Consider the following 22,025-nt stretch of genomic DNA (forward strand, 5'->3'; position numbering starts at 1 on the left):
TGCTGAATTTTACCAAAAAGTTTTTCTGCATTTGCTGAGATGACCAAATAATGTTTCATCTTTATTCAGTTAATGTGGTTAATTATGTTGTGTCATTTTCAAACATTAAATAAGCTTGCATTCCTTTGATAAGCTCTCCTGGCCATAACGTAGGATGTATCCTTTGTATATATTAATGGATTCCATTTGCCCAGTACCTTGCTGAGGAGTTTTGAATCTATATACATATATGAGGGATACCGGTTTTGTAGTCAATTCAGGCTGCTATAATAGAGTATCGTAGATTATTATTAACAACCGAAATTTATTTCTTACAGTTTTGGAGGCTGAAAGTCCAAGATCAAGGTACCAGATGGTCGTTCTAGTGAGAGCCCTCTTCCAGGATGCAGACTGCCCATTTCTCATAGTATCTCACAGGGCAGAGCGCAGAGATTAAGCAAACTCATCCCTTTTAGAAGGGTACCATCCCCTCCCCGAGACCTCACCTAGTGCTAATTTCCTCCCAAAGGCCCCACCTCCTGATTCCCCAACATATAAATTTGGGAAGGACATTTAGTCCTTAATCTCTGATCTCTTATCAGTCTTTAGTCACATTTTGGTATCAGTGTTATGCTGACCACATAAAATAACTTGACAAGCCGTTCCCTTCTCTATTTTCTGAAAAACTTTTCATGCATGATTACTTTGTGCTCAATAGAATTTACCAATGAAAACGTCTGGGCCTTGAGTTTTCTATGCAGGAAGGTTTCTTTTTAATTATTATTATTATAAATTCAAGTTCTTCAATAGTTATATGGCTATTCCAATCTTCTTCTTGAGTCGTTTTTGCTAAGTTGTGTTTTTCAAGAAACGTATCCATTTTATCTAGTTGCCAAATTGATTGACAGTTTGTTTCTAATATTTTATTTTCCTATTAAAATTGGTAAGATATGTAATGGTATTCCTTCTTTTATTTCTAATATTGGTAATTTATACGTATCTTTCTATTTCTTGATTTGTCCTGTTGGACTTATTGATTTTATTAATCTTTCAAAGAATGAATTTTGAGCTTTGTTATTTTTTCTATTTCCAAATCATGAACTTCTGCACTGACTCTATTATTTTTTTCCTTCTACTTATTCTGGGTTTGTTTTACTCTCTTTCCATAGCTCTTAAAGTGAAAACTTACATCAAAATTTTAGACCTTCCCTCTCTTCTATTACAGGTGTTTAAAGCTATAAATGTTCCTCTAAGTACTCCCACAAATTTTGATATGTTGTATTTTTATTATCATTCAACTCAAAATATTTTCTTATTCTCTTAAGATTTCATCTTCAAGCCATGGGTGACTTAGATAAGTGTTATTTAATTTCCAAATGTTTAGAAAATTTCTAAATATTTTAGTTACTGGTTTCTGATTTAACACTATGCCCGTAGAATACACTCTATAATATACAAATCTTTGGAAACTTACTGAGATTTCTTTTTTGACCTAGTGTATGTCTACTTTGATAAACATTCCATCCGCTCTTGAAAAGTATGCTTCTTCCACAGTTACTGGGTGCAATGTTTTATAAATGTCAATTAGCTCAAGTTGGTTGATAGCGTGCTCAGATCTTCTATAACCAAACTAATTTTTGTCTGCTTGTTCTATTAGTTACTGAGAGAATGCTGTTAAATTCTCCAATTATTTTTTCCATTTGTTCTGTCAGTTTTTGCATCATGAATGAAGCTTTGCTATTAGATGCATATGTATTTATGATTGTGTCTTCCTGACGAATTGGTTCTTTTGTGATTTATTAAATGTCTTTCTTTATCTCTTATAAAATGCTTTGTCTTAAAGTCTACTTTTTCTGCAATTAATATAGCTATTCTAACTTTCTTATGCCATGTCCCTGGCATATCACTTTCCATTCTTGTATGTTCAATTTATGCGTATCTTTAAATTTAAGGAGTATGTGTAATTAATGCATGTACTTATATCTTGCATTTTTATCTAATCTGACAATCTCTGACCTTCAATTGGAACATCTTACATTTAATGTAATTTATAGTATATTTACATTTAATATGCTTATTACTATGGTTTATTTAGGTCTATCACCTTGTTGATTATTTTCCATTTGTCTCTTGTTTTTCATTCTGTTGCTCCTTTCAATGGTATTTTGTTTCTATCCCTCCTATTGGTTCCTTAGATCTTTTTTTAAAATTAATGTTTACTGTTCTTCCAGGGCTAATAATGCATTCTTAACTTAGAGTCTATTCAGAATGAAAATTGTACTACTTCACACTTTCCACTTGTTACTTTACACTTGACACATTTCTTTTCAGACTTCATACTTTACGCTCCACAAATCTAATGGTATAATTCCATTTATCCATCACCCCCAACTTTTGTGCTGTTTTGGTCATATATTTATTTCTACATATATTATACAGTCCACCTTATAATGCTATTGATTTTGTTTTAAAGGGTCAGTTGCCTTTTAAGGAAATTATGAAGTGATGAAAATAGTCTTTTATACCACCCACTGATTTGCTGTTCCTGGCACTCTTTTTTTTTTTTTTTTTTTTTTTTCTGTAGATCTGTGTTTCTATCTGGTATCATTCCTCCATCAGTCTAAAGAATGCCTTTATTATTTTTTGTTTTGCAGACCTACTGGATCCAATTCTGTCACCTTCCATTTATCTGAAAATGTTTTTATTTCACTCAATTTTTAAGGGGTATTTTCTCTGGGTACAGAATTCTGAGGATGTTTTCCCCCATCAGCACTTTAAAGACATTTCTATGGTCTTCTGACGCCCACTGTTTCTGATGAGAACTCGGGAAACATTCTTCTTCTTGTTCACTTATAGGTTACGTGTCTCCCCGCCCCCCTTGGCTGCTTTCAAGGTTTTCCTCTTATTTTTAGTTTTCAGCAATCTATGAGGTGCCTAGGTGCAGCTGTCTTGGTATTTATCTTTCACTGAGTTCAATGCTTTTCTTGGATTTATAAGTCAACATTTTTCATGAAACTTGGAGAAATTTGGAGTTATTTAATTATGTAACTTTTTCTGCCCTTTCTCATTTTCCTCTTTTTCGAGGATTCCTCTAAAATATATGTTAGAGGCATTGTATTATCCATGTGTCCCTGAGATTCTCTTCTTTTATCTTGACCATCTCCCACCTGCTGTGTTCCCCTCCGATGAGACTAAAGTAGTCATGATCTGAGGATGCTGGTTTTGATGGGAGGATTTTCAGTTCATTGCATTTTCTCCGTGTAAATCTTTACTTTCTTTTGAGCATTGAGCTTAATAAATGTGGAATCTCTAAAAGTATATCATCCTTATATTTTTATTATGATGTATGTTTGATGATTTTTATGTGTTACTATTGACTATCAGATTCTGAAATTCAAATGATAGTTTAACCTGCTGATACAAGTTACACATACTGGCCATATATACCTATCTGATTAGGAATTAACTTGTACATGTGGAAGTGAATATTGCTGTTGGCATGGAAACCTGACCCTTTGCACTGTCATTCATTATCATCTTTATATTTTCACCCATCCTACTGGTTTCTCCCAATAAGTGAGTTCAATGACAGAACATTGTAATCGAGGAGCCAATGTATAAATGAATAAAGACAAAGAACTCCTAAGCTTCCCAAAGACGTTTACAACAAGGTCCTACTGATGAGATACAGCACCTGCCGTGAATCAGAATATATCAAGGTCCATCACAAGCATGTTTTGTCCAAGCTCCACTTGACCTTGTCTTAGACCTCAGCACCTGCTCTTCCCCGCATCTTCTGGTCCGTAAGTCAGTCCTTCCTCCCTCCTACCACAAAACCAGGGCTCACTCAGAAGCAAGTAAAGCAGAGGATTGCTTTCATCAATGCACTGCCTTTCTAATCCTCAAAGCCAGTTCTCTTTCTCTCCTTTCTCTTCATTTTCATAATGTAATACACAATTAAAACTATTATCCTCACTCTAGAAATTACACTTCCGGTCTTGCCTTGGACTCTCTAATACCTTACCTAGTAAAACACAAGCGTTCTGGGGAATTAGAAAATCAAGACATTCTGATTTGATTTGAATAAGTGGAGATAATATACATGGGCCAAATATTTGGCACAAACAATGTGAAGGTGATGTCTAAATACTAACTTACTCATTGCGTTACATTAATTTGATTTTTGTGTCTTTACCATGGTGTTTTTATGATTTTTCTGAGCAGACTACAGAATTGTATATGAGCTTGATTTTCCATGAGTATTTAAAATTGTTGCTTTTCATTTTGTTTACATTAGGGAAAATAAGTTAAATTTCATTTTTATGTAATTTGCTTTGCTCAGTATAAACCAAAGTAGTACTCAGTTTTTATCTGATGATTAGAATAATGGCTAAGTTTACCAAGGCTAGAAATATGGATGGTAATTTGAATATCCGTAATCCATAACTCAGTAGAAGGAAGAGACTGAGGTATATCAAAACATACATAAATATCATAAGTAATACTTGAAATCCAATAAGCACTATTTTTTTTTAAATACTCTCTTGGTGTTTATCGTTTTCATGTTATCCTGTTAGGTGGCTGACTAAACTCCTTTAATGATCAGTGTCAATATGTTATCCTTTAAGCTGCCATCCATTTCAACCATAAAATTGTGTGCATTTAAATAAATTATGAGTTGGTAATTTTTATGTTAAAAAAGAAAAAATGGGTAAATATCTTGAATACCTAACTTCTGTTTATTTTACTAATTACCACATTAGGCTTTGATTTCTTTTTTTTTTTTTTTTTTGAGGCTTTGATTTTAAATGAAACAAATGCATCTGTTTTCTCAAAAAGATTACAAAACTAGTACTTGCAAGGTTCATATTTATTTTCCAATTACTTTTATTGATTTTACAGGCAGAATAGTATCTTGATCTCTCTATTACATTCAACAATTCCAAAATATCTGTAACTCTGGTATCGATATCAATAACTATGAAAAATCAAGCAAACAATTTACAACTATCTGCAGTTAAGGAAAATGGATTGAAAAGGCATATAATTGTAATAACAAAAACAGCATTTATTCGTTAAGACGCAAATAGCCAACATAAATTGAGTACCTCAGGCGTTTTTCTAATTGTGATATTTATACAGATTTTGGAAACTGAAGAGCACAGTGGCCAGTCACCAATGATGGTGAAAACCAAAACACAGACAAGTGCCTATTTTGCTAATAATATATGTGCAGCTCTTTAGCTTCGCATTGTGCGGTACTGTAGTCCCTTTCCAAAGCATTAGAAATCCATATTACATGTGCCTCAAGCTTTTTTACCGATGAATGATCTGATGAAGATGCCCTCATTTCAGAAACTGAGGTCATTCATGTTTATCTTCACTTGAAACATTTCAGAAGGCTTGCTGAACCCAAAGAAAGCCCGTTCTCAGACTGCTGGATCAACAGCGACATCTAGTGGCCATGGTATCCCTGAGCAAGCATTTGTAAAAGAGAAACTCAAGGGTACCCATAAAACGAGGGAAATCGCCAGGATGCCTCATCGTTAATATTGACACAAGCATAGACCAGAGAAACTGTATCAGAAATCTATAAACACTCCCTGGCAGGTTTTCTCTGATTCGTTAATGATATAAATTAGAGGAAAAGCCAGCACTGGGTTCCTAACCTTTATTCTTAACAACACTTACTTAATACTTAAATATCCTGTGTCAATTTTTATAAAAATCCAGTTCTCATTTTTTCATGTCTGAGTTCTTGCTTCTAACAGAGCAACGTAAAGAACACTATTAACCACTGAATAATCAGGTCTGTGGCTCTTTTATGAATGCACGGGTTGGAATGTTCCAGCAACAAATTCAGACGCTATATGACAATGCACTGAGGTGCCCAATGAAGACATTATAAAAGCTGCCAGTCTGTTAGTGATTGTTGGGTGGAGTTTACACTGGAAATATTATTCATTTTTGTAAACAGGGAGCATCCAGTTCACCAAGATTTTCTAAAGCAATTGGATCACGAAATGGATTTATAGAATCATTTTACCATCAGAGAATCATGGCTTTCGAGGTATGACTGCTTCCTGTTAGTGAAACATCAGTACAGCCTTTGACGCTTGCACAGCCAGTCTGAGGCAGACCCAGGAGCTCATGCTGTTGGCTGGACCCTCAGCTCCTCATCCTCTGACATACGTCCCGCCAGAGACCTGAAACCGCTCCCTTTCTGCCCAGCTCTAGAGCAAGCCTACCTCCTTGTCACCATGAAGCATTGTTCCTGCACACAGACTATTAGATGCAGCCCCATGGTGGTTCACGGGGACACTGGGACTGTCCCATCCAGAGGGACTGAGGTACCCCCCAAAATGCCTAGACAACTATGAGTCAATATAGGTGGGCATCGCTATCTAGCCTCTCATTTCTCCTCCCCCTGAATTAACTGCCAAGGACTAACACCAGACCTTCGCCTTCCTCTGTAACCTTCTGAAGTTTTGTTGTGATCACAAACAGATGCAACGCCTGAGCAGCAGTTTCGGGGTTAATACACCAGCCTCGCAAATGCAGAAGGGGCATATCTAGTTCTCCCAGACCATCAACCCCCAACCCAGCCTCTCGCCATGCTGCTGATTAGCTGGGACATTTGCCTGATGGCACTTGCGTGCATACACGGGGCTGCAGAGCCACGCCCCTAGGGACTGCACACCAGCCTGGAGAAGTGAGAGCTCACAGGCACCACCGAAACGGGCATCCATGAAAAGAAAGGAACCATTTTGGCCTCACTTCAGATTTTCATGTAAACGCCGGGCAGACATGGTCCAGTGGGCATCTCACACCCACGTCTATAAGCAGTTCATCTTCACAGACCGATGAGTGTGGTTCATATGCATTTAAAATGATGAAGGTCAAATGAGGTGCCATAAGTATAAAGCCCGGGGTTCACTCCGCCCACTCCCCCCAGGAACTCCTTAGTCTTCTTTTCCCAAGGTTCTCAACTACAGGAGATGTGTGGACAGTGGGTACAGGAAGTCCTGGCGATGTCTGCTAAGGGGCCAGGCAGCCGTGAGTGGCATGAGCGGGTTCCCGGAAGGGCTTTCTGCTGCTGGGTACAGTGTAAACTGCGTTCTCCCCTTTCCCCTCTCCCGCTTCCCATTTTCTCCCTCATTTCTGCCTGACGCCGGCAGTGCTGCTAAGAAGCCTTGTGTCCTGCTGCTGTCAGAACCCCTCTGCTGTGTAACAAAGAGGACCTCTGAATTCCAGGGGATAATACTGCCAATTGTTCCACCCTCCACTTATCTAGATAGTCTCAGGTGAAGAGCTATAGGCAATGCCAGATTATTACTACTGTCCGCTCATAATAATAACCTCCCCCCCAAAAAAAATAACAATACATCTGAACTTGAACTGGCAGTTTGAGATAAAAATTTGTTCTCCACCTGTCAGCACTGATACATCTTGACCTTGTACGAGTTTCAACGATGGTTTAGTTCAGGTTTGTGAATCGGTCATCTCAAGTTACCAACCCACATGGCCTTCTCAGGTCCTCCTCTCCTCACATGAAGTACCCAAAGAGGAAAGTAAATTATGCCTTTGACTAGTTGCCCAGGAATTTCACTGGGCCCAGCAGAGTGGAAAATGTTCAGCTAAATGGGAGGGTGAGTTGCCACCACTGGGTCCCTACAAGCCTAGAAATAATTCGGTCTGGGTCTGAATGCTAATATGGTGCTTCCAAATCTCTTTCTGAAAAGCGTAAACGCAAAATACCCAATCCCTGCAAGCAAACCAAGCACAAGGGTGGTGCCAAGAACTTTGGGGGCCCTTTTCTTGGCCACCCGGAAGGCTGTTGGCAGCACTGCGGAGATTAGAATATTGTTGACATGTCCTAAAACCTTGTGGAATGTTTTTCTCTTCAAGACACGATTGTAATAGGTTTCCAAGTTCGGTCGCTTTCCATTTCCCCAGTTTCTCCTCGCAAAGCCCAGGAACTTAAGTCGATGCAAGGTGACAGCGAGCGAGACGTCTGCCAGGGTGAAGGACTCTCCGCAGAGCCAGGGCTGGCGGCCCTCTTCTGCTCAGAGAAAGGGACATGGAGAATTAGGGGCATCGCCACACACACACACTCCAGCTGCTACCTTTCATCTGTGTTGAGGGCAAGTGTGAGTGAAGCAAAAGCCAAAAGCCATAGCACGTTTTTTTCGTACTCACACTCTGCAAGAAATTTGTGCCAAAAACAAAGTCCCTACAAATGGATCCCAAGCTAAGGGGGGGTGTGCTTGCCATCTCTCAACCATCCCGGTCTCCAGGTGACACTACTACCGCTGGAGCTCAAAGCCTGCCTTCCATTTTGCAAAGAACTGGGAAGGGCTGAGAATCTCCAAGCCAGAGGAGTCAACACATACTTCCTGGTGGTTAAGGGAAACGAGAAGATGAGTTTTAGCACAATCCATCGAGTTGGGCCTGAATCGTCACCCAGTGGGTGCTGCTCCCCGTTCCTATTTAAGGCAGGCAGGAGTCCCTACTGTGAAGCAAGTTTCAGGTAACAGGGGCTTCAACTTTGCTGTCAATTAGAACAGCACAGGTGGTCAGTGTGCTTGCACCCGGGCTGTGGCTTCCTGGTAGAGTTCGGCTTGCAGGTACAGTGCACGGATGCTCAGCACGCAGCCTGCACACACACACACACACACACACACACACACACACACACACACACATGCGCACACACACACCCACGCACATGCACGCGCGCACACACGCACACGCACGCGCGCGCGCACACACACACGAGCTGGCCCCTATTTGATTCTTCCCCACCTATGGAAGAAATTAGAGGGCGCACTCTTGCAATTACTCAGGTTTCTCAACCAAACTACGGTAATTACAACTTTGCAAAACAGGCCAGGTTGGAATTTCTCACCCCTAACTAAAATCGTGCAGAAAAATGCTTCACCATGTTTTGCGTAGATGCAGGCCGAGTTACAATTAGACACCTGGGTTTTGCTGAATTCAGTATTATTGTCACTATCTTAAGGTAAACTGTCCATGAAAACAACAATAAGAAAAACATCGCACCACGTTTCTGATGAGATCTAGGACTACTCCCATATCCTTCTGCTGTCCGGGAAAAGAGAAAAGAACACACATGAAAACCTACCTGGGGTTTCTTCGTTTCTCCTTTGCAACTCAGTTTCCACCTGATCCAAGACTTTCTCCAACTCATCAAGAATTTTCTTCAAATACTTGACGTTGTCGTGGTCATGCAGCTTTGACTAATTAACAAAAACAACTCATTAGGTTATTTGTGCCTGCAAAAACAAGTGGTGTAGGGCAGAGCAGGTGTAAACTCACAGAGTTGGAGCCTTCCTATTTTAGGAAATGAGAAGTGGAGTAACTTCCTTAAAGCAAAAGCAGAGTTGGAGGGAGATGCCCCAGCTGTGAAAATACCCGCGGGCCAGACCCACTGCTCACTGGCCACTCCTGGGGGAACAGATGACCCGCGAGGTCAAAGACTCTGAGGGCTACAACGAGACTTCTCTCGTGCCCAACTCAGGGACGAATGCAGTGACGGAGAGAGTGACTGGGCAGTAAGGAATGCAGTGTGTGCTGGCGTTTCATTCAGCTTCGATAGATTGGAAGTTGAGGGAAGCTGGGAGTGTTGGTGTTTGCACGTTTTTAATGTGGGAGAAGTTTGCTTGCATTGCTGGGCCGAGGGGAAAGAATCAACAGAAAGAGGAGGGCCGGGCATACCTGATGAAGCAAAGTCCGGCCCCTTAGGAGGCAGACAAGCCATAGAGAGAGGTCAGGCTTGACGTGGCAGAGCGCAGGAAATGGCAGATTCCTAGAGTATTTTATTAACTGGGTTTTGTGTTTGATAACTTTCCCTGGCAACCAGCATGTGCAAGGTCTGCTTTTTAAGCAACGGTCGTTAGGTTTGACTATCAAACCTAATCAAGAAAAATTCTTTCTGAAAGCACTGCAGAAGCCAAAGGTAGCCTGTGCACTGGTGACTTGTGATACTTAATAGATGTTCTAGAAATAGTGATACTTTGCAAAAGGAGGAATATTTAATAGAAACAGCAGATGTCAACTGAGGACAGCCCGGTGTACTCACTTTAAGTCGCTTCTGTTTCGCAATGTATGCCTCTTGTAAATCTGGATTTTCTTCAGCGAGTTTCTTCAGTTCAGACTCTGTGTTACCAATTTGGCCTGATAATGAAATCATGTTTGAAACAGAAAATTATTTCCTCCCTTCTGTGCAAGAAAGAAGGAGAAGTGGGGAAACTCAATAGTAAAAGACTGAGGTCTAGGATTTATGCCCTGCCTCTGCCTCCACCTCCCCCTCTTTGTGCCTCAGTTTTCTCACCTGTGAAATGGACCTGTCAGAGTACCTGCACACAGGGTGAGGATTAAATGGAAAGCACTTAGGGAAAGGCCCAGCACTTGCTAAGTGCAGGGGAGCCGATTTACCTTTCTGTCTCTTTCAGACTTTCTGTAATGAACTTCTGTATGAAGGGAAGGAAAAGGCCTTATTTAAAAAAACATATTAACTCTAGGTGCCGGAATTGTATCTATCAGTACACTTGTTTCAAATCATCCACGAATACGTAGGAAGAGAAGCAGGAAGAACAAGAGGAAGGTGAGAAGCAGGAAGAGAGAGGAGGAAAATGGGAGAAGAGGAGGGAAGCGAAGGAAGAGGGGGGGAGGAGAGGCACCAAAAAGAAAAGTGACGTAAGTAAGGGAATGATAAAGGTGAGGCGGGACGTGTTGGAAAGAACGTAGTTTCTAGCTGTAGAAGGCCCAGGTTTGCGTGTTGCTCGTCACAGCGCTGCCTCCCTGCCGAGCCCGACCACAGCCGTCCTCCTTGAGCTTGCTGTCCCCATTCCCGGGCCCGGGCTACAGAGCACAGCTCCTGTGGCCCCACATCTCGTGCACTGACCCTGCTCTGTCCTCAGCGGGGAGGAAAGTGAATGCTGGCTATCACAACTCAGTCTCTGTAAACCCCCAGTCACTGAATTTAGAGGTAGAGGATGGTCAGACCGCCTGTCGTTCAGCGCCTTCCCATACTGGACAGAAAAGGACAGAAATGTGAACGCGGTTGCCTATAAACCCCAGCGGATCCCCGCGCTCCTGATTCCCAGGCCGTCTGTCTGTGAGAACATGTGATGGTCTCCACTTTTTCCAGAGGCCCCTCTCCTGAGTTTTGTCCACACTTGGCCCTTCAAAGTCAAGAGCTGGAGAATCAGGCCCTACAGACACTAACTGTCCATCTGAACAGCTGAAGCACAGATTAATCTGACCAGTGCATAGATCAGCCTATAACCTACAAGCCCATGAAACACACTCAACAACTCGGTCCCCCATCTTCTCTCAGTGACCATGAGATAAGCGAGGTCTCAACATGAACTGAAAGACACTCAAGACAGAATCCCAGGTCTTTAAGATGTTTACATACTGCGAATCCGTGTTGTTGCATAAGCTGGGATCATGGAGTCCACCGTTAGCTCCGGATGTAAAATGCAGCCATGCGTGTAGGCGTCCATTGGCAGGGAGTCGAGCAGTTCTCGGTAGTGCTGTACCCGTGGGTAATACATGCTTCCTTTATCGGGCATTAACCTGGGCGTTTTTTCTAAGGTGCACACACACACAGAGAGAGAGACATGCACAAACATTGAAGGGCAAGTTACAAGTGAAACGTTACATCCAAAAGCAAAACCAAAAACCCCAACCACCTCTTCATCAACGTGATACTAAGGCATTGCAAAGATGCCTCCCCAGCCCAGACACTGAAAACCAGAAACAGCCTGATGTACCAGACCAGGTCCCAAAGCATGAGCACATGGGCATTCTCACTTCTCCCCCTGACAAACTGTGGTCAACCCTCAAGGTCTAGTGATTGATGCCAGCTCCGGAGAGCATTTCCTGGCCTCCTAAAAGGCCAGCATGTGACTGGCTCAGGCGTGCCTTCCTCTGTACATGCAAAGTACCTGTACACACTCCGTTGGAGCCCTTCTCACCTTAGGTATTGGTATCTTTTTGCCGCATGAACCCCTTCAGGGCAAGGGACCTGTGACCCTGGGTCTAGTGTAGTGCCTCAGACATTTTAGGCCCTTGGTAAAGGTTGGTTAAGTGAATCACAGGAAGAGGATCAGGGACTACTCTTCTCGGGTCCAGTTAATAGCAAGAGTGACCTGTAGATGCTATGTGAATGTGAAATGACAATCTTCATGGAATTTCAAATATTTTCTCTCCGGAAAGTGGATTCGACATAAATCCTCATGTACTGGTTAAAGTCTAGACTATAGACTCCTTGAGGGCAAGGATGGTGTTCTCTGTTGCATCCCCAGTACCTACTATAATGTTTGGCTCATAGTAGGTGTGCAATAAGTTTTAATGAATGAATGAATCTATTGCCAAATTTCTAGTTATTATAGAATACAGTAGACCTCGTGTCTGCGATTTTGCGGTCCATGGTTTCAGTTACTCACGTTCAACCACGGTCCAAAAATATTAAATGAAAAGTTCCAGAAATAAACAATTCATAAGTTTTAAACTGCACTCTGTTCTGAGTAGTGTGATGAAATCTCGGGCTGTCCCCACCCGTTAGTCATGTAGCAGTGGTCTCGGTTATCAGATCACCTGTTGCGGTATCACAGTGCTTATGTTCAAGTGACCCTAAGTCTATTTCATAACAGCCCCAAAGCCGTTTACAGAACTTTTATTACAATGTATTGTTATGACTGTTCTATTTTACTCTTAGTTATTGTTGTTAAACTCTTACTGTGCCTAATTTATAAATCAACTCAGTGATACATTATAAATTTAAAACTTTATCACAGGTATAGGTAAAAGCATAACATGTATATATAGGGTTCGGTACTATCCACGGTCTCAGGCATCCACTGGTGGTCTTGGAATGTATCTCTTGAGACTGAGGGTGTCTACTGTATTTAAGCTGCAGAAGCTCTGAGGATGACAATAAAAGCTAAGAAATTCTCCCAAGATCCCACCACCAATTAGGGGAAGAACAAGCTGAAGCCATCTCACTCCGAATGCAGTGCTCTGTTTCATTACGTCAGCATAGCATCTGGAGGGTTTACTGCTCAGAGACGATCCAAGGTAAATCACGTGACATCAGGGCTCCGTCCCTTCAGAATCACTTCGCCCTTCTGACTCTCAGACTGCCCCTGAAAAATGCCAGCTAGCTTATTCCAACGAGTGAAAATAACCGCCTTAACTTTATTGATTTATTTCTTAGTTTGGGTGATTTGTTTAATTCAGAATCCTTCTGAGCACCACACACTCATTCCTAAGTATTGACAATTCAGAGTTGCTTGCAGAGCATTTCAGGCAAGATGTCATAATGCCAGACCAAGTAGAACAAGCTTTTTAAGCCAACAGGCTACTTCTGACTCCCTAAGGAAACAGAAGATGGATTACTCTCCAAACCAGTCGGCAAATGTCTAACTCCCTACTAGGAGTCCAGTTCTGAAGGCTGCACTAGAATAATCGAGAATGACCTGTCAGCTATATACTGCGTGTCAACGTGGATTCACCCAAATACAGCACACATCCTCGTTGACCTTTCACGACCTCAGTATATCACCAGAATCCCAACCCATGTATGGTAGACATTACCATGAGGACAACACGCTGGTCGCCTTCTAAGGTCCTTGAAATTCTAAAGTGTTCTTTATCTTTTGTGTGCCACTGACCTGTTCTCAAAATATTGTTCTTAAGTGCATAAAATACAAGACAGGATTGCATAGGAAATTGTATTAAAATAGAGTTATCAAAGTAATTTTAAATGACAAAATACTAACACGGGTGCCTATTATTTATAAATATATTTACAGGATCTAGCAGCAGTTCTACCGTAATTTCAAAGTGGAGATGAGCACAAATGATACTTTAAAACGCCTGCAATAACCTGATATGCTACAAACACTAAACACACCTGTGATTTCTATTGGTAACAAAGTCGTAGGTACTCCTGATACTGCTGTCGATTATGCATCCGTTAGAAATGAAAGGAAATGTCTGTTGGAAATTAGTGAAAGTTGGCATAAACTGACTTCTTAGGAGAACTGAGTAAGGGACAAGGCAGGTCTTGTATTGCACCTAAGTTTAGGCAGCAAATTAGAAACAGGCAGATAGACAAAAAGCAGAAAGATGTGATACACAACAAGAAGAGAAAACCAAAGATTTTTTTTTTTTAAACAAAATCAGAAGGAAACCACAAAAGCATTCTGCAGCCATTGAACGGGGACAAATAGCTCCATGTTGTCCAGTCCGTACTGCTGGTTAGAATAACAATGGCCCTGAGCCATTTTTTAAAAATTACAATCAGTTTCCCCAGTAGCAAAAAACAAAAAGAATTGAAGGGCTTAAAGGCATACGCTTCCATTATTTTGCTAAATTCATTACTTTTATTTCCTGCATTCCCCAGTGATGGGGGATAAAGGAGGTATTATTATGCCTTGTTTTCAAGAAAGACTCCCCCGAGGTCTCTTTGACTCACTTTCAGGACTTCCTCATTAGCTCAATGAAAACAGATTAGACTTCATTTCTAACTCTCTCCCTTTGCTGATTTTTTATTTTACTTAGATCACTTAGTAGTGCATTAGTGTATAAGATAATAAACACCAAGTAACTGAACAATTAAATTATAGCCTGAAGCTATAACAAATCGTGACAGCAAAAGAGATACCAGTTCATTACACTCTGCTCTTTAGATGAATGGATACACTTAATGAAAGTCACCTTATAACCATGGGCAACTATACACCTCGTGAAATCCATTCACGTATTTCATTCTGATTTGTCAAGATTCCCCAAAATTCCACCCATAATTGGACAAAATGCTACATGTTCTGACCAGTTGAGAACAGTGGGTTACAATTCACCATGCTCTGGATAGAACCTGTACTTTTGAAACAATCTGAGATCACACTAGCCTTTTGTTGTATTATTGACTGGTATTGGTAACTTATTAGCAAGCCAGGTCTCCCACCCTCCATTAATACAGCTGATTTTTAAAAACAAAATTCGCATACTATAGTTAGCCTTGTGAAACTTTATCTTAGTTATTTTTCCATTTTATTGTTCCATTAGAAACCTTTCATAAGCTGGTCATCATTTTAACTATCCCAGTCTTTCTGCCATCTACAAATGTAATCATGTTTCTGTGTCTTTATTCAAGTCATTTAGAGAATCGTTAGGCTCACGTCAGAGAATAGAAGCCTGTAAGGACACCAGTAAAGAGCCCTGTCCAGCTTGACCTTTGTTTTCAGTAATTCATTTATTTTAATCATGCCACTGTATTTATTAAGCTCCTATGAGGCACTGGGAATACAGCTCTTAATGAGCCAGACAGTATATGTGACCTGGTGCTTACCGTGGTCTACCAGCAATTGAAATAATTAAAATACAGTGTGATAAAATTATGATAAGATAAGTAAAATGAGAGTCTATAGCTAAAGGGGCAGCCTGCTATTAGAAACCTAAAATGAATATTCTTCAATATGGTGGTTTATTCAAAATGTGCATTACTTACAAGGGCATTGTGTGAAGTAATCGTAAATGCTGTACTTAAATCAAGATACTCTATATCTGGAATCATGCCTGGCACATAATAGACTCATTTTTGTAAGTGTCAATTAATGACATTCTCCATTAATGTAAAGCTCAAACTGATTCCTTTTAAGTGAGATACTAAAAAATTTTATATAAAAATTTTTATATAAAAATTTTGTGTATATATATATATATATATATATATATATATATATATATATACAAATTTTTGACAATCCATTCTGGAATTCTGCCACAATTAAAGACAGTCATTTATTAGCACTGTGTAAAGCTGAAACAATTACTTAATACACATTAGTTTTGTAGTAGTGTATCATACTTTAATGTATGTATGAGTCACTTTGGGATCTTGTTAAAATGCAGATTCTCTTTCAGGACATCTCCTATAGAGTCTAGGATTCGGCATTTCTAACGAGATCCCAGTGGTACCTGTGCATCAATGGAACACACTTCAAGCAGCCAGGACTGGTAGAATTCCCCTCTCCCCCTCCTTGACAACTGGGATAACATTTGTCTGTCTCTTTTCTGGCTCTTTTCCTAATCTCAATGAGTTCCTATAAAGTATCTTAATGATAATTGTGATGACACTTACATGTTTGTTTTTATTTAATACTTTGAGATACACTTCATCTGTAGACTAGGCTAGCCTTCATTTAGGTAACTAATTGTTCTCTTGCTGTCTTTATATCTTCCCGTGGGTTTTTGGTCCCTTAATCTTAATCTTTTGTCAACCCTCTCCAATCGAATGACAACTGTCCTAGGAAAGAGGAATGAGTGAAACAAGAACCGATGGGACTTGCTTTATCTCTGCAATTGAGAAAACTATACCACCTAATCCAAGAGGAAAAACAGAGAAGTCATGTCACCAACGATACGTAGCAAGATAGGGACAGCTTCAGACTAAAAGCTAGGGTTCTTGCTTGCTTACTTCTTCTGTTGGTACAACCATAATTAAAGTCCTAAGCTTCCATGTTTTCATCTTAACATTTAGCCCCACAATGCCTTCTCTTATGGTTCAATAAATAGTAATAAGGAGAACTTAGTATTTCCCTTGTTTGAGCTGGACCCAGAATATGCTTCGGTTTTGTTATTATACCAATTAGTCAAAGAAAAAGGAAATGCCTAAGGAAAATTTTAAGAAAGGCTGATAATCATTAACATTACTATGTTACAAAGTAACATATTTCAAATTACTGAATATCTTAGGAGAAGCAATGTAAGGAGAAAAATAGGAGGAAGAGAATGGTAGTAGTCATTGAAAGGATACCAACAAACAAAAGATTTAAATATGGTTTTCCATTTGCTGTACCTTTTTAAAGTTTTTTATTCTTTAAAATAGAATTCTTATACAATTAGTTTCTTTTACTCACATTGCTATAATCACTTTTCCCATGAAATACAAATTAACACTTAACAGACTTGTCCATTTCCAAAAAGCTCAACGTTAAGAAAAATTGTCTTAAATCAATTAGCCGCCATTTTCAGTACAGTTCCCAGCCCATAGAAGGGATAGCAAGTGATGGCGAAGCAGAAAGCAGTTATATTAAATTCTCTGGTTTAGATCAATGGCCACCTCTAATAAAACCTCCTATCAGAATCCCAGGGAAGGACACACTTGGATTAAGAGCAGAGGTAGCCCATTGCTCGTGTAATTCTGGGGTCCCATGCAGGTCCCATATCTACTTTCCTTTGAAGTAATTCCTCAGTTTTTTTGTGTGTTTTTTTTTGGCCAGTTGCCCTTCTCAGCTTCCAGTAATTTGGGGTTATATTCTGGTTTTAATCTGCCCAATTAATATCCACATAACTGGAGGCAGATGAAGAGTAACCGGATTTCATGTAGCATCTCTTTCAGAAGAGTACTTAGCTGAAAGCTGGGAGTCCTGGGCTCTTCTCTCAGTCCTGCCAGAGATCAGCGGTTTCATCCGTGGTGAAGTGACAGTTCACCTCAAAGGTTGTCATTAGGAACAAGCGAGACAAGGGATAAGTGACAGTGACTACGGGAGATGGCCAGTATAATATGAAGGTCTGGATTTGACAGATTTGCCTTCCAGCCGTCTCCTGCCACAGCACAGCTGTTACTTTAGGCCACCCGTTTCTCTTTCCTCATGTACAACATGGGAATAACTGGCCTGCCATGACTGTCTCAGATGGCTTCTTTGAAGACTGACTAGAAGACAAATTATAAAATGCCTGATATAAAACAGGCTATCCGTGGATAGGGTGATGATTACGTAAAAGCATTATCTAAATTTAAGCCCTATAATTCCTTACAAAAGATACGAAATTCAAACTATGCTGGTGTAACAGGGATCAAGAAATCAAAGTATAGCAACATTCTCCCTTGCCTAAAATTTATTCCTCTTTTCCCCCCGCTTACAGTTTTTAAGGTGGAACCATTTGGTAGAACAGATGAAACTGATTTTCATAGTACTCATTTAGAATCAATATTATCAATTTGATTTCAAGGCTAGTAAATCACTACTACAAACCACACCCCTGCAGGGTCTTTTGCAAGTGCATTTAAAAGGAAAGGTCCAACATTAAAATGTTTGGTTTACACAAAATTTATGTTATTGACCTATCGTACATTTGTGTGCTTATGGAAATGGAAAAGGTTTTTATCACTAAACCACCATCATGAAACCAAAAAGAAAGAAAGAAATAGGAAGGGAGGGAAAAAAAGGAGGGAGGAAGGGTGGGAGGGAGGGAGGAAGGAAACGCATAGGTTTGTGGTAAAAGTAAAGCCAAGAAATCACAAATAGCCTTTAACATTACCATCCAGGAAAGTCTGTTCAAGATAATCAGTGATCTGAGTGGCCTCACAAATAATGTTTTCCCCGTGGATAAGGACGGGCACTTCTCCAGTTGAGTTCAAACGCATAAACCAAGGCTCATTGTGCTCACTCAGGGGCAGACTTACGTCGTGTTCCTCGCAGTTCAATGCCTTTTCAGCAATGACCAAGCGAACCTGGAAGAGTTCACACTGGTTACCACAGTGGCACATGCAGGCTTTCGATTAAATGACCTCCTGGCTCCCACGAAGCAGCTTCTCAACGCGCTCCCCCGAGTTGCAGGATTTTCAACATGCTTTTTAACTACAGGCAGGTGCAGTATAACTACCTGAGGTCAACGATAGACTGCGTAGATGACAGAGGTCCCGTAGGATTATAATGGAGCTGAGAAGTGCCTGTCGCCTAGTGACATCCTAGTGCAGCCGTCCCCGTGCGGTGGTGACCCTGATGTAAACATATCTACTGTACTGCCGGTCATATACAAGCATAGCATGTGCGATGACAGACAGTGCATAAGATTTGATCATGCTAACACATGATGGTGTTACTGGTCTCCGTCTGTACTGTACTTGTTATTTTAGAGTGTATTTGCTGTAAGACAGCCTGCCATGTTATACACTGGCAGCAGCCTCAGCTCATGTGTACCTCTCTCCTGATTGCGTCGTTTTCTCTTTGTGCTTAATTTCATCTCGTGTTTTTTTGTACAGTGACGCGCTGTGCAGGCTTGTAGCCCAGGAGCAATGGGCTGGACCACACAGCCCAGGTGTGCAGTGGGCTGGACCGTCTAGGTCGGTGTGAGTGGGCTCTGTGATGTTCGCAGAACAACGAAATCTCCCACCGACGCGTTTCTCAGCACATACCCTGTTGTTAACACCTCATGTGACTGCATTCCTATTCTAGAATGAACAAGTCCGATCTATCCTGGCGTCTTGTTCTTATAAATTCGAATAGATAAATAACGAAAGCGATTCTGGCTATGTGCATTTTACAGCCACCCTCCCCATCACCTCTGCTTTCTTTGTGCCCTACACCTAATTACACGTCCACCCCAGACAACAACCTGAACTACGGATATGCTAGGCCTTGTGGAAGAGAGTGAATGGGAACAAAAAGGAGAAAAAGAAGGAACTGCAGATTGTTCCGTGGCTTGAAGGCGCTGCCTTCCTGCCTGAGCCTGCAAAGCCCAGGGGACAAAGCCTCCAGCCGTGATGCTTTTTATGTCGCACTTCTTGAGTGCCAGTGGCTGGGTCACAGCATTTCCATCTCAGACTGAGTCTCCCTTCTCCGCACTAAGGCGCACCCCTGTGGTGGAGGGAGCAGCCGCCAGCGAGAGGGCGTTGGCGGACGCCTGTCTCTAGGTGGGTCGGTGGCCCCGAGCGACGCCCAGAGGGAGCTGTCCCGGTGCTGAAACCCGATCCGCGCGGCCCACCCCAGCCGAGGCCCTTACCTTTTGCGAGCTGAAGGAATGCGTCCAGTGGTACAGAATGAGCTTCACCTCGGCGTGCGACTTGCCTTCCGCCATCAAGGGCGCGCCCCCTCTCTGCTCATCCTGCATCCGAGCCATTTCGGGGCGCGCGAGCAGGGAGGGCCTAGACTGCCCTCTGCGTGCTTCTCCCACCCGCACTGCCCCGCAAAGCCTTCGTAGTTTTTCCGTGATGCCTCCCTGGAGCCGGAAAGGACACTGAGTTCGCGTGGACGAACAGACCCCTGGGAAGTGTAGTTTTGCCGGCGAGAAAGTCGCAAAGAGACGGGGGGAGCATGGGGGCGGGGTGCTGTCTGCGCGACAGAAAGCCTCTGCTGTACGGAAGTCACCTGGGAGGTGCAACTGGAAACAATCTAAATTATGTGTCCTGATTATGAAAATGAGTAATGGATAACGTTGATTGCAAATTACTCATTGGTTTTGGCGATGGAGTAGGGGTTCCTTAGATATAAAAGGAGCGATTTTCCAACATGCTTAGGGTTCCTTTTAGAGAGTCTGTGCCTTTGACAGAAGGGAAGTTCCAGTTGACAGACAAAGCACAAGAATAGGATCTAGGTGTTGTCATTAGAAGATGCTACTATAGAGTCATGAAAAATTATTATTATTATTTATTATTAATAACATCTCATAGGCAAGTAATATACAGTGGTGAGGTAAAAATAGCCTGGTTGTTAAAGAAATTTTAAAGCAAATCTACCTGGATTCGTGTCCTAGTTTTCCATTTTCCCCATTTTTATAGTGGAGATAATTTATTTCCCAAATAAGGTTTTTTTGTGAGAATTAAGTAACTAAATACAATGTTAAACATTTAAAATAGTTGTAGGCACCCAGTAAGGCTCACAGGTCTAGTTGCCTTGTAAACATTCTCTTTATAGCCATGGTCAGGATAATAATTTTACACTAGTCTAGTTACTATTGTACACCTCTTAAAATTTGGCTTCGTAGTAAAATAATAAAATTCCCTTTCAGTAAATATGTATTAATAGCACCATGAAATGAATTCTTGGATAATGCATTCAGCAAATATTTATTGAGCACCTACTATATTCCAAGTTTATGCTGGGCCCTGGGAATACAAAGATGTGTAAGACGTGATACCTGGTACCCAAGATATAAGTCTGGTGGCAGAGACAACAAAATATACAGACAACCAAATAGAGATAAGACCGATCTGTCTTACAGTGAACACAACATCCCATGAAAAAAGAGAGGCGGTATCCAACTCAAGTTAAAAAGGCCCTCTAAAAGACAAAATCTCATAAGGTCCGTCCTCCCCCTTACAACGCTTCATTTGTTTTTCTCTATACTTTTTTAATAACTTTTAAAGATTTTATAATATCTACCATTGTCGCCCCAATAAATAAATACTTAATTAAAAAATACTTTGTAATACCTTTTTAATTAAAAAATACTTTGTAATACCTTTTTATACCCTTAAGTTATTTCAAATGCTTACCAAATTTGTTTTTTATCAGTTCATGCTTCAGAATAGAAAGGGAAAAGCAAAACTTTGAAATCAGACCGAGTGGGGTTTAAATACTCGTTCCACCCCTTACGACCTCTTTTGAGCCTTCATTTCATCATGCATAAAATACGGATCTATAAAAAGATATGACAGCGGTGGGAATTCAGTAAGAGACTGTGCATAGAGCACTTGGGACGTTGCCTGCAGCACATCTGTTGTTGAAAGCATGCATGGATAAGCCCCCAGTCATGTCAAGAGGACAATTTATTGCTCTTCTCTCTTTAGGCCTCACAATTTTTACAACTACCTACATAATCCCCCTCTCCATTCCTCTTCAGAAGAACATTTTAACTCTCCAGCTGCAGGTTCCAACATGTACTATACAGTTCCCTTTCCTTAACTTACTCAATCCCCTCAGTATTTGAAGAAACTCAACCCTCTTGGTAGGCCATCTGTCACTGGCAGCTGGAAGAGTTCTAACAATAAAGTTCAGGTCTTTCAAACACTGAGCACTGTATCACGTCTTCCCAGCAGCAAAGCCAGACAGTACATATTGAATGAATTGGTGGATCCCTGTCTTGGTGTTTCACATTAAGTATTCATATACGAGTATGTCCTCTGGAGTGAAAATGTGGACAGAGCTTCTGAAGGGAAACTTATCAATATGCATCAGATACTTTGAAAATGGGCATAACTTCTAAATCTATCATTTCTTCTATTT

The 22,025-nt window shown here is 41.0% G+C and overlaps 1 protein-coding gene across 2 annotated transcripts; it reads right to left on the minus strand.

Moving 5' to 3' along the window:
- Nucleotides 1–4,831: 4,831 nt before the first annotated feature.
- Nucleotides 4,832–20,037, minus strand: GDAP1 (ganglioside induced differentiation associated protein 1). Of its 2 annotated transcripts, XM_019725762.3 has the most exons (6): nt 19,804–20,037; nt 18,340–18,532; nt 11,423–11,596; nt 10,082–10,176; nt 9,125–9,239; nt 4,832–8,041 (listed from the first exon to the last, which is right to left on the minus strand). In XM_019725762.3, exons 1-6 carry the CDS (start codon nt 19,918–19,920, stop codon nt 7,659–7,661), a joined length of 1,077 nt encoding a protein of 358 aa, XP_019581321.1. In that variant the 5' UTR covers nt 19,921–20,037; the 3' UTR covers nt 4,832–7,658. The 2 variants fall into 2 exon arrangements, with proteins under 2 accessions (XP_019581321.1, XP_088655492.1); XM_088799366.1 differs by lacking the exons at nt 18,340–18,532; nt 19,804–20,037 and adding an exon at nt 13,925–13,943.
- Nucleotides 20,038–22,025: the final 1,988 nt, after the last annotated feature.

Source organism: Rhinolophus sinicus, chromosome 7, assembly GCF_057876585.1.
Source record: "Rhinolophus sinicus isolate RSI-liver-muscle chromosome 7, RSI-T2T, whole genome shotgun sequence".
Classification (NCBI taxonomy): domain Eukaryota; kingdom Metazoa; phylum Chordata; class Mammalia; order Chiroptera; family Rhinolophidae; genus Rhinolophus; species Rhinolophus sinicus.

Excerpts from the sequence above, each read along its gene's own strand:
- GDAP1 (XM_019725762.3), bottom strand. The coding sequence starts at position 19,920 with ATGGCTCGGATGCAGGATGAGCAGAGAGGGGGCGCGCCCTTGATGGCG. Across the intron at positions 11,597-18,339 it reads TGAACAGACTTTCCTGGATG|AAAAAACGCCCAGGTTAATG; the intron begins GTAATGTTAAAG and ends TGTGCACCTTAG. Across the intron at positions 9,240-10,081 it reads CGAAACAGAAGCGACTTAAA|TCAAAGCTGCATGACCACGA; the intron begins GTGAGTACACCG and ends TTTGTTAATTAG.